We start from the raw sequence: 12,435 nt of genomic DNA on the forward strand, positions 1-12,435 counted from the left end.
CCCCCTCGTGTTAGCCATTGCAGCCCTGGGGAAAAGCCTCTGACTATCCACATGATCAGTGCCTCTCATCATCCTATACACCTCTATTAGGTCATCCCTCATCCTCTGTCTCTCCAAAGAGAAAAGGCCAAGTTCTCTCAACTTATTCACATAATGAAGGGACTTGGCTTTAAACATTGGCTGCTAATTCCCCTCCTTAAATGGAACAAATTACAAAAGGAGATAGAAACTACATGCCAAAAAGGCAATGTTACAACAGTCATGGGAGACTTCAATATGCAGGTGGATTGGGAAAATCAGGTTGGTGCAGGCTTCCAGGAGGGGGAATTTCTAGAGTACCTATGAGATGGCTTTTTAGAGCAGCTCATGGTTGACCCCACTAGAGATCAGCTATTTTGGATTGGGTGTTGTACAATTAGCCAAAATTGATTAGGGAGCTTAAGGTAAAAGAACGCTTAGGAGAAAGTGGCCATAATATGATTGAATTCACCCTGAAATTTGAGAAAAAGGAGCTAAAGTCAGATGTTGAGAACATACAAAGCAGATTAAACCAAAATACGTAGTGAGGAAGGTTATTAAGAATGACAGCAAGATCTTGATCAGCTGGGAAAGAGGGCCAAGAAGTGGCAAATAGAATTTAATTCAGGTAAATGTGTGGTCTTGCTTTTAAGAAGTCAAGCCAAGGGGAACACTTTTACACTCAATGGTAAGGCCCTGGGGAGTGTGATAGAACAGGGGGATCTAGGAGTACAATACATGGTTTGTTGAAAATGGCATCTCAGGTAGACGGTGGCAAAGAAGACTTCTGGTACACTGGCCCTCATCAGTCAGAACACTAAATATAGACATTTTGATGTTATGTTGCAGTTGGACAAGATATTGGAGAGGCCACACTTTGAAATAATGCATTCAGTTTTGGTCATCCTGCTATAGAAAAGATGCCATTAAGCTGGAAAGAATACAATTAGGACTTATGAGGATGTTGCCAAGACTAAGGGACAGGGTTATTGAGAGAGGTAGGGCAGGATAGGACATTATTCACTGAGCATAGGAAACTGGGGGTGAACATATAAGGGGCAGAGATAGGGGGAATCCATAGTCTTTTACTCAGGGAAAGGGAATCAAGAACTAGAAGGCACAGGCTTTAAGATGAGAGGGGAAATATTTATTAGAAATTATTAGATTTATTAGAAACCTGCATGGAAACTTTTTCCCACACAGAGTGGTATGTATATGGAACGAGCTGTAAAATAAGTGGCCAAGGCAGGTATAAGATAAACATTTTAAACACAGGGATAGGAACGGTTTAGAGGATATGGGTCAAACACAAGAAAATGAGACTCATTTAAATGGGCATCTTGGTCAGCATGGATGAGTGGGCCGAAGGGCCTTTTCTGTGCTGTATGATTCTATGACTACGACCATGACCATGACCATAACACAAAGGTTCAGAATTGGGCCATTGAGTCTGCTCTGCCATTTGATCATGGCTGTTTTTGTCCCCTCGCAACTGCATTCTCCTACCTTCTCTCCTTAACCTTTGATCCTTTGATGCCCTTACTAATTTACCTCTACTTTAAATATACCAAATGACTTGGTCTCCACAGCTAAATGTTGCAATGAATTCTATAGATTCACCACCCTCTGGCTAAAGAAACTTCACCTCATCTCTGTCTAAAGCAGTGTTCCTCTATTCTGAGGCTGTGCCCTCTGGTCCTAGACTTTCCCACTATTGGAAACATCCTCTCCACGTCCACTGTACCTAGGCCTTTCAGTATTCGAATAGGTTTCAATGAGATCCCCCCTCATTTTTCTAAATTGCACTGAGTACAGGCCCAGAGCCATCAAAAACTTCTCATATGTTAACCCTTTCATTCCCAGGATAATTCTTGTAAACCTCCTCTGGACCATCTCCAATGAAAAACCATCTTTTTTTTAGGTAGGAGGCCCAAAACTGCTCACAATACTCCAACTGTGGCTTGACCAATGCCTTGTTAAACCTCACATTACATACTTGCTTTTATATTTCAGTTCTCTGAAAATGAATGCTAGAGTTGCATTTACCAACTCAACCTGCAAGCCCTTATCCATCAGAGAATCCTGTACAGTAAAGAAGAATTTCTCACGTTTGCACCCCAACCACTGACACACCTTTTCCTGCACAACTCTCTCACTTTTCCTAGCAAAACAGTTCACATTTTCCTATCACTGGGATCACACATGTTCTTCCTCCACCTCTAACTGCACCCATATCTGTATCAGTGCACTTAATAACCTCCTCCATTCCATTCACAGCACTATCTTTTCTTTCAAAAGTAGATTAGAACATAGAATAGTACAGGCCCTTCGGCCCACAATGTTGTGCCGACCCTCAAACCCTGCCTCTCATATAAGCCCCCACCTTAGATTCCTCCATACACCTGTCTAGTAGTCTCTTAAACTTCACTAGTGTATCTGCCTCCACCAATGACTCAGGCAGTGCATTCCACACACCAACCACTCTCTGAGTAAAAAACCTTCCTCTAATATCCCCCTTGAACTTCCCACCCCTTAAAGCCATGTCCTCTTGTATTGAGCAGTGGTGCCCTGGGGAAGAGGCGCTGGCTATCCACTCTATCTATTCCTCTTATTATCTTGTACACCTCTATCATGTCTCCTCTCATCCTCCTTCTCTCCAAAGAGTAAAGCCCTAGCTCCCTTAATCTCTTAATGTGCAATTAGTTGCACATTATGGTAAATATATTTGAAACTGGCTTAAACTATTCTCGGCAACGCACACAAAATACTGGAGCAACTCAGCAGGTCAGGCAGCATCTATGGAAATGAAAAAACAGTCGATGTTTCCAGCCAAGGCCCTTCTTCAGGAGCTAAAAGAAAGGAGGAAGACACCAGAATAAAAAGGTGGGGGGAGGGGGGAGGGAAAGAGGATAGTTAGAAGGTGATAGATGAAACCAGGTGGGTAGGAAAGGTAAAGTGCTGGAGAGGAAAGAATCTTATAGGAGAGGAGAGTGGACTACAGGAGAATGGGAAGGAAGAGTGAAGCCAGGGGGAGGTGAGAAGAGGTAAGAGGCCAGAGTGGGAAATAGAAGACGAGGGAGGGGAAAGGAAAAATATTATCAGAAGGTGAAATCGATACTCATGTCATCAGGTTGGAAGTTACCCAGACGGAAACAAGGTTTGCTCCTTCAACCTGAGGGTGACCTCATCTTGGCACAAGAGGAAGCATGGACCGACGATGGACCTCGTCACATGCTACTCCCAACACAAATAGTTTTGATCTTCAGATAGTAAGAGTCCAGTCCTTCTTGACGCTCAGTAACATTCAGTTTATGATAGTGTTAGATTAGACTATAATTGTTACCTTCTTTATAGTTTGAACTTTCTCATGTCTTCTTGTATTTTATATAATTACATGTGTATATGCAGTTGTTCACTGTGTTTCCTAGCGGTTACAGTTCTTTGTATTATTCTGGAAGCTTATTGGGTATCACATTATTTGAATAGGGATTATCTGATTGGTTAACTCTTATCTACAAGTTAGAATGGAATATCTGTTACCTATGGTATAAGAAGTGCAGAGCACGTAGGCTCTGGCTCTTCCTGCTTTGTTCTTTCCTGCCATCACTACTAGGCTCTTGCTACTCTCTTCGCCCAATCTCTTTGTTCTCTGAGCAAATGATCAAGCAGCAACAAGTTTTATACTTCATTCTTATCTTCTGAAAGAACCTTGGATCAAAAACATCAGAGTCCAACAATAGCCATGCCACACCTTGCCTTTAATTTTCAACTAGTGACAATTGTGTTAAAGAGTCATAGAGTAATACGGTTCAAAAACAAGCCCTTTGGCATAACTCATCCATGCCGACTAAGATGCCCATCAAAGCTAGTACAATTCACCTATGTTTGGCCCATATCTTTCCAATCTATGTGCCTGTCCAAATGTCTTTTAAATGTTGTTATTGTACGTACCTACCTCAACTACTTTCACTGGCAGCTCATTCCATGCCCTCTAGTTTGTGATTTCCTTTCCCCAGGAGAAAGACTTGAGTATATTCACGCTATCTATGCTCCTCATGATTTTATATACATCTATAAGGTCACCCCTCAGTCTCCTATGCTGTTATTCCATGTGCTCAAGAATTTTCAAGCAGCCAAAACTGTCATTTCCTGTACATTCAAGCTGTAACAACTTGTCAAGCCCTGTACTCACTGACATACAAATTGTAATAGCTCTGTCACTCCTTGTACTGATTAATATTCGATTCATAAGGGTTCTTTATCCCCTCTCCGTGGTGATGCTTCATTTCTAACTCTCCCATCTTCAGCACTTTATCAGACCCAAAGTTTTGTGAAATAGCTTGTGTCATTCAGATATAATGAAAAATATTGAGACCAACACCAATTTCAACAGACTTCTCTATCCCAGTCGTATTGCTGATTAGTTTACAGGTACTAAGAGTTACTGTTACAAAGATTTACTCCTTTGATCAATACTAATGACAAGAACCTGGGATTTGATATAAAAGGTTTTATTTTTGGGTTATTTAAAATTTGCATACTAATTCAGCCATTACCAGTAAGTCACTAATGGTTCCTTTTTTCTGCGAGCCTGGATAAAGGCATCCTCAATGAGTTTGGTGGTTTGGTGACAAGTAGAAAGCAGAACCAGACCAGAATAGTCTCTGTGAATAAAGCATAAAAGCTAGCTGTAAATCAGGCAGATATTGAAGGTTAATGGACTTGTCACAGTTCAAATTATAATGTACTCATTTGCAACATACAAATCATAATTTAGAAATACAAATGTGATTAATGCAGTAGTAGACTATTTCAGTGAGATATATTGAGCAGTGAGGCGTCTACGTTTCTTTCTAAATACGGTGTGTAACCAGAACATGCATTGTCACTGGTAGTCCAAATGATAGGTCTAATAATGAAGGGCCCAGATACAGCGGATGAGGAAAAGATGTTTCCCATAGTGGGGGGAGTCTGGGACCAGAGGGCACAGCCTCAGAATAGAGGGACAATCCCTTTAGAACAGCGCCTTTGGAATTCGTTGCTATAGATAGCTCTGGAGGAAAAGTCAATGGGTATACCAAAGTAACCTAGTGGTTAGTGTGACGCTATTACAGCTTGGGGCATCAGAATTCCAAGTTCAATTCCAGCGCCCTCTGTAAGAAAGTTCGTATGTATTTCCCATGTGTGTGTGGGCTTCCACTAAATGATTCAGTTTCCTCCCACAGCCAAAAGACGTATCAGTTAGTAAGTTACTTGGTCATTGTAAATTGTCCTGTGCGAAGGCTGGGGTTAATCACTAGGTTGCTGGGTGACCTGGCTCAGTGGGCTGGAAGAGCCTGTGCTATGCTATATCTCTCAAAATATTTAAAGCAGAGGTCAATAGGTTCTTGATAAGTCAGGGTGTCTAAGGTTACATGGAGAAGGCAGAAGAATTAAGTTGAGAGGAACAGTATATCAGCCATGATGGAATGGCAGAGTAGGCTCGATGGGCCAAATGGTCTAATTCTGCTCCTACAGCCTACAGTCTTGTACATAACAGCATCATTTCAGCATTCTCTTCTCTGTTATATGTAATGCACAGTGCGTTGGTATGGTGCTGGAGTTGTCTATGCTGTTACAGTCATATGAGAATATAGTCGTTTATCTGTGAATGCATTTTGCTCCTATTTATGTTTATGCCACTGCAGTTTGTATTCTGGACATGCATCTAAATGTGCAGACAACCTGGTTTTCTATGGTTACCTGAATTTAGTCCTGTCCGCACTCCTCTGGATATACTTTGACCCTGTATAAAAATCTTCATTGTCAGTTTTTGCATATGCATTTCCCAACTTTTAAATTTCATGTTTTTATCGATAGCATATTTAATATCCTGCACAATGCATCCGAAAAGAAAACTATCAAATTCCCACTAAAAACTGACCCACCTGTGACTTGCTTTTACAATATGGAGCTCCTCAGAAAGCTGGAGCCGCTGCTGGAGATCTGGAAGTAGTGATGTCAAGCAAAGATCTCCACCTGGTGTACAATGGAGGAGTGAAAAAGGCACGTTTCATCTTTTTATAAACATCATTAGGACAGACGGTTCATTAAATCTTCTCTACCATTGAATAATATCATGGCTGGTATCATCTTTCAATTCAATGTTCCAACCTGACCCCTACCCCTAAGGTCAAAAATTGCATCTGGATTACAGAATACAGAATAGGCCACCACAGGAATTGGCCCTCCAGATCACTACCTCTACGATGACCACAATGCCAATTTAAACTAATCCCTTTTACCAACCTGTTGTCCATATCCCCCCATTCCCTGCCTATTCATATGCATGTCAAAATGTCTCTTAAGCAATGGTATCATATCTACTTCAACTTACCACGACTGACAGTTCCAGACACCTGCACTTGCCTCACAAATCTCCTTTAAACTTCTGCCATTCACCTTGGCCTATGCCCTCTAGTATTTATCAGTTCCACCCTGAGAACAAGACTCGCACTATCTAACCTATCTATGCCTCACAAAATGTTATGTACTTCTATCAGGTCCCCCTCAGCTTCGGAGAACAATCTATCTGTCTGAGTCTCGAATATGTTTAAAGTACAATGGATTCTGGTGCATTGGGTCGTCAGTTAATTAGGGCAGCCACATAGTTCTAATGAGATGGGGACAGGAACTGTGGTGTACAAAGGCTGTTGTAAATCTAGTCAAGAAGAAAAGAAGAGCTTACGAAAGGTTCAAAAAACTAGGTAATGATAGCGATCTAGAAGATTATAAGGCTAGCAGGAAGGAGTTTAAAATTGAAATTAGGAGAGCCAGAAAGGGCCATGAGAAGGTTTTGGCGGACAGGGTTAAGGAAAACCCCAAGGCATTCAAGAGCAAGAGGATAAGACGTGAGAGAATAGGATCAATCAAGTGTGACAGTGGAAAAGTGTGTATGGAAATGGAGGACATAGCAGAGGTACTTAATGAATACAACAGGAATTCTGCAGATGCTGGAAATTCAAACAACACACATAAAAGTTGCTGGTGAACGCAGCAGGCCAGGCAGCATCTCTAGGAAGAGGTACAGTCGACGTTTCAGGCCGAGACCCTTCGTCAGGACTAACTGAAGGAAGAGTGAGTAAGGGATTTGAAAGTTGGAGGGGGAGGGGGAGATCCAAAATGATAGCAGAAGACAGGAGGGGGAGGGATGGAGCCAAGAGCTGGACAGGTGATAGGCAAAAGGGATACGAGAGGATCATGGGACAGGAGGTCCGGGAAGAAAGACAAGGGGGGGGAGAACCCAGAGGATGGGCAAGGGGCCACCTCCAACGGGATCCCACCACTAAGCACATCTTTCCCTCCCCCACTCTCTCTGCATTCCGCAGGGATCGCTCCCTACACAACTCCCTTGTCCATTTGTTCCCCCCATCCCTCCCCACTGATCTCCCTCCTGGCACTTATCCGTGTAAGCGGAACAAGTGCTACACATGCCCTTACACTTCCTCCCTTACCACCATTCAGGGCCCCAGACAGTCCTTCCAGGTGAGGCAACACTTCACCTGTGAGTCGACTGGGGTGATATACTGCATCCGGTGCTCCCGATGTGGCCTTTTATATATTGGCGAGACCCGACGCAGACTGGGAGACCGCTTTGCTGAACATCTACGCTCTGTCCGCCAGCGAAAGCAGGATCTCCCAGTGGCCACACATTTTAATTCCACATCCCATTCCCATTCTGACATGTCTATCCACGGCCTCCTCTACTGTAAAGATGAAACCACACTCAGGTGGAGGAACAACACCTTATATTCCGTCTGGGTAGCCTCCAACCTGATGGCATGAACATCGACTTCTCTAACTTCCGCTAATGCCCCACCTCCCCCTCGTACCCCATCTGTTATTTATTTTTATACACACATTCTTTCTCTCACTCTCCTTTTTCTCCCTCTGTCCCTCTGAATATACCCCTTGCCCATCCTCTGGGTCCCCCCCCCCTTGTCTTTCTTCCCGGACCTCCTGTCCCATGATCCTCTCATATCCCCTTTTGCCTATCACCTGTCCAGCTCTTGGCTCTATCCCTCCCCCTCCTGTCTTCTCCTATCATTTTGGATCTCCCCCTCTCCCTCCAACTTTCAAATCCCTTACTCACTCTTCCTTCAGTTAGTCCTGACGAAGGGTCTCGGCCTGAAACGTCGACTGCACCTCTTCCTAGAGATGCTGCCTGGCCTGCTGCGTTCACCAGCAACTTTTATGTGTGGTACTTAATGAATACTTTGCTTCAGTATTCACTACGGAAAAGGATCTTGGATGACTTGCAGCGGACTGAAAACCTTGAGCATGTAGATATTAAGGAAGAGGATGTGCTGGAGCTTTTGGAAAGCATCAAATTGGATAAATCACCAGGACCGGACGAGATGTACCCCAGGCTCCTGTGGGAGGCGAGGGAGGAGATTGCTGAGCCTCTGGCAATGATCTTTGCATCATCAATGAGGACGGGAAAGGTTCCGGAGAATTGGAGGGTTGCGGATGTTGTTCCTTTATTCAAAAAAGGGAGTAGGGATAGCCGAAGAAATTATAGACCAGTGAGTCTTACTTCTGTGGTTGGTAAGTTGATGGAGAAGATCCTGAGAGGCAGGATTTCTGAACATTTGGAGAGACATATGATTAGGAATAGTCAGCATGGCTTTGTCAAAGGCAGGTCATGCCTTATGAGCCTGATTGAATCTTTTGAGTACATGACTAAACGCATTGATGAAGCTAGAGTCATAGATGGATATGGAGAAGATCCTGAGAGGCAAGGCATTTGATAAGGTACCCCATGCAAGGCTTATTGAGAAAGTAAGGAGGCATGGGATCCAAGGGGACATTGCTTTGTGGATTCAGAACTGACTTGCCCACAGAAGGCAAAGAGTGGTTGTAGACGGGTCATATTCTGCATGGAGGCAAGTGACCAGTGGTGTGCCTCAGGGATCTGTCCTGGGACCCCTTCTCTTAGTGATTTTTATAAATGACCCGGATGAGGAAGTGGAGGGATGGGTTAGTAAATTTCTGACGACAGAAAGGTTGGGGGTGTTATGGATAGTGTGGAGGGCTGTCAGAGGTTACAGCAGGACATTGATAGGATGCAAAACTGGGCTGAGAAGTGGCAGGTGGAGTTCAACCCAGATAAGTGTGAGGTGGTTCATTCTGGTAGGTCAAATATGATAACAGAATATAGCATTAATGGCAAGACTCTTGGCAGTGTGGAGGATCAGAGGGATCTTGGGGTCCGAGTCTATAGGACACTCAAAGCTGCTACACAGGTTGACTCTGTGGTTAAGAAGGCATACAGTGCATTGGCCTTCATCAATCGTGGGATCGAGTTTAAGAGCCGAGAGGTAATGTTGCAACTATATAGGACCCTGGTCAGACCCCATTTGGAGTACTGTGTTCAATTCTGATCGCCTCACTACAGGAAAGACATGGAAACCACAGAAAGGGTGCAGAGATGTTGCCTGGATGGGGGAGCATGCCTTATGAGAATAGGTTGAGTGAACTTGGCCTTTTCTCCTTGGAGCGATGGAGGATGAGAGGTGACCTGATAGAAGTGTTCAAGATAATGAGAGGCATTGATCGTGTGGATAGTCAGAGGCTTTTCCCCAGGGCTGAAATGGCTAGCATGAGAGGGCATAGTTTTAAGGCACGAGGAGATGTCAGGGGTAAGTTTTTTTACGCCGGGAGTGGTGAGTGCGTGGAATGGGCTGACTGTGGTGGTAGAGGCGGAACCAATAGGGTCTTTTAAGAGACTCCTGGATGGATACCTGGAGCTTAGAAAAATAGAGGGCTATGGGTAAGCCTAGGTAGTTCTAAGGTAAGGACATGTTCAGCACAGAAGGGCCTGTATTGTGCTGTAGGTTTTCTATGTTTCTTAGTTGGAACAACTCTTAAAGACAAAAAGTAAGCAAGAAAGTAGCCAGCATTCCCTTCATTTATTTCGGACACTATGATGCTTAACTGGGGCAGGAGACTGTGCAAAGCAGTTTCTAACTAATGTCGGATATGTGCAACTGTGTGGCTGAGGTACTACACCATGCTTAGAGCGGACAGTTTTTAAGTAGTGGCATCTGAATGTGCTTGTGTTCAAAGAGTACTGATTCTTGTCACTGATAATTGGCAAGAAATAAGCACGTAGACAATTTAGAACTGTTCTTCTCACTGTGGTTTCAAGCCTTCAGGCTTGGAGATGCCAGAAATGGCCAGGAGTGAAAATGAAACCATTTCACTACTTCAACAGGTTAGGAACTATGAAGAACATGGCACCAGCGAACAACACAACCAAAGACAAAGTCCTTCAGACAGTTCACAAAACTATTTCTTTAACTGCTTCGACTTCTTCCAAATATGATTCTGTTCCTGCTGGAATCTGTGATCTACATGTAATGCCCTGGTAAAGGTTCTGCTGTTAATGTGATAAGATTTCATGTCATGGTTTTCTGTAGAAGCAGTGTGTTCTGCTGGTAGTGTTTGGGTTACTGTTAATGACAAGGGATCCAATCAGGATGGTGGAACTGGGAGAAGGTTCTAAAGAACACTGCGGGAGAGGTTTTGTGACAGACATTTAAGTGGGTCGAGGTCTTTTTCAGCAGGAGATTGAGAGAGAAGAAGCTCAAGAGAACTGGCCTTAGGATTTGATCCGGCAGGAATGCGTGATTCGATGGAGCCCAGGAGGGGGATTTCTACCGGGGATCGGTGAATAGGAGTTACGCTGTGAGTACATTGGACACAAAGGCTTTTGGAAGATTTGAGCTCCAACCTGTGTACATTTAACTATTTAATGATGATGGGCCTTTTTGTTTCCTTCTTTAATAAGTGTTTGGTTAAGTTAACATTCATAAATATACTTCCTTTATAATTGTATGCAGTGTATGGTCTGTTAATTCTTGCCGTCGGGTGATTGCATGGGGGCAGTAAATCACAGTTTTCAGACGGATCGAAGTTTGAGGCAGCCAGCCACCCTAACCTCACGGGTTTGTCAGGCAGGACCCAAGTCATAACGATTCTAGACGTACAGAGTCTGAGAAAGGCGGGTTTCTCACCGCTGAGTCTGGATGCTGTTAGCAAGGGGCTAATGAGCTGCATCTCTACAGACTCCCAGTAAAAAGGGGCTTCGGATGTTTTGAGGGTGTGCTTCCGGGCCAACTGAGCAATCTGACGCTCTGCTGTCTCCAGTGGAATTCAGTGAGGTTTGAAGTAGTGTGCTGCCCAGTGGCCAAGAGGCCTGGAGACAGGCACAAGTCCATGATCAAATCCATTTCTCCCCGATTAAAGCATTCAGCAAGACTGGAATCAATGAGGAGGAGAATGGAAGGTCAGTGGGTGTTCAGTGCCACCTGCCTACCTGTGACCAGTCTCTCTCTCCCTCTCGCTTGATGCTCCCAAAGAAAGGTGCCTGCTTTTGACTGGTCTCTCTCTCTCTTTCACTTGATGCTGCCAGAGTCTTGGGTCTTGGGCAAGGTCTAATCGACATGGTTTGTGAATCGGACTCTGTAGTTCATGTTATGATGCATTTCTGGTTGCTCCTTTTTCTGTTGCAATTTTATGCAATTTTGATCAGGGGGTGGACTGGTTCTGCAGCCTGCAGTCAACCTAAACTGAACCAAACCGAACTGAACATTGCTGTTTCAATGACTTCACAGAAAACCTACAGCACAATACAGGCCCTTTGGCCCACAAAGCTGTGCCAAACATGTCCTTACCTTAGAAATTACCTAGGATTACCCATGGCCCTCTATTTTTCTGAGCTCCATGAAACTATCCAGGAGTCGCTTAAAAGACCCTATCGTATCCGCCTCCACCTCCGTCGCCAGCAGCCCATTCCACGCACTCACCATTCTCTGCGTAAAAACTTACCTCTGACATCTCCTCTGTACCTACTTCTAAGCACTTTAAAACTGTGCCCTCTCATGCTAGCCATTTCAGCCCTGGGAAAAAGCCTCTGACTATCCACACGATTAATCCCTCTCATCATCTGATACACCTCTATCAGGCCACCTCTCATCCTCCATCACTCCAAGGAAAAAAGGCCGAGTTCACTCAACCTACTGTCATAAGGCATGCTCCCCAATCCAGCAACATCCTTGAAAATCTCCTCTGTACCTTTTCTATGGTTTCCACATCCTTCCTATAGTGAGGCAACCAGAACTGAGCACAGTACACCAAGTGGGGTCTGACCAGGGTCCTAGATACCTTCATGGCTTGATGTTTTAGCTTCTGTGTTTTTGCTTGTTTTTTTTTTGTCGCTTACATGATTTGGTTTTTTTTGCACATTGATGGTTTAATGTTTTCTCTTTGGACGGGCTTATGGTTTTCTTTGTTTCGTGGGAAAACAAATCTCAGGGTTGTATACTGCATACATATTCTTGATAAATGTACATTGAATCTTTGAATGAAGAATCT

At 44.0% G+C, this 12,435-nt stretch overlaps 1 protein-coding gene across 4 annotated transcripts in view; it reads right to left on the reverse strand.

The window, feature by feature from the left end:
* The window catches only part of LOC140211244 (mitochondrial mRNA pseudouridine synthase RPUSD3-like), a 50,036-nt gene that overhangs the window by 10,851 nt on the left and 26,750 nt on the right, over nucleotides 1–12,435 (reverse strand). For all 4 annotated transcript variants that reach the window (XM_072280892.1, XM_072280888.1, XM_072280889.1 and 1 more), the window contains exons 5-6: nucleotides 5,946–6,036; nucleotides 4,575–4,682 (exon numbers count right to left, since the gene is read on the reverse strand). In XM_072280892.1, coding sequence (XP_072136993.1) covers nucleotides 4,575–4,682; nucleotides 5,946–6,036 — 199 coding nt within the window. The remainder of the gene's footprint in view (nucleotides 1–4,574; nucleotides 4,683–5,945; nucleotides 6,037–12,435) is intronic.

Source organism: Mobula birostris, chromosome 16 (assembly GCF_030028105.1).
Source record: "Mobula birostris isolate sMobBir1 chromosome 16, sMobBir1.hap1, whole genome shotgun sequence".
NCBI lineage: Eukaryota > Metazoa > Chordata > Chondrichthyes > Myliobatiformes > Myliobatidae > Mobula > Mobula birostris.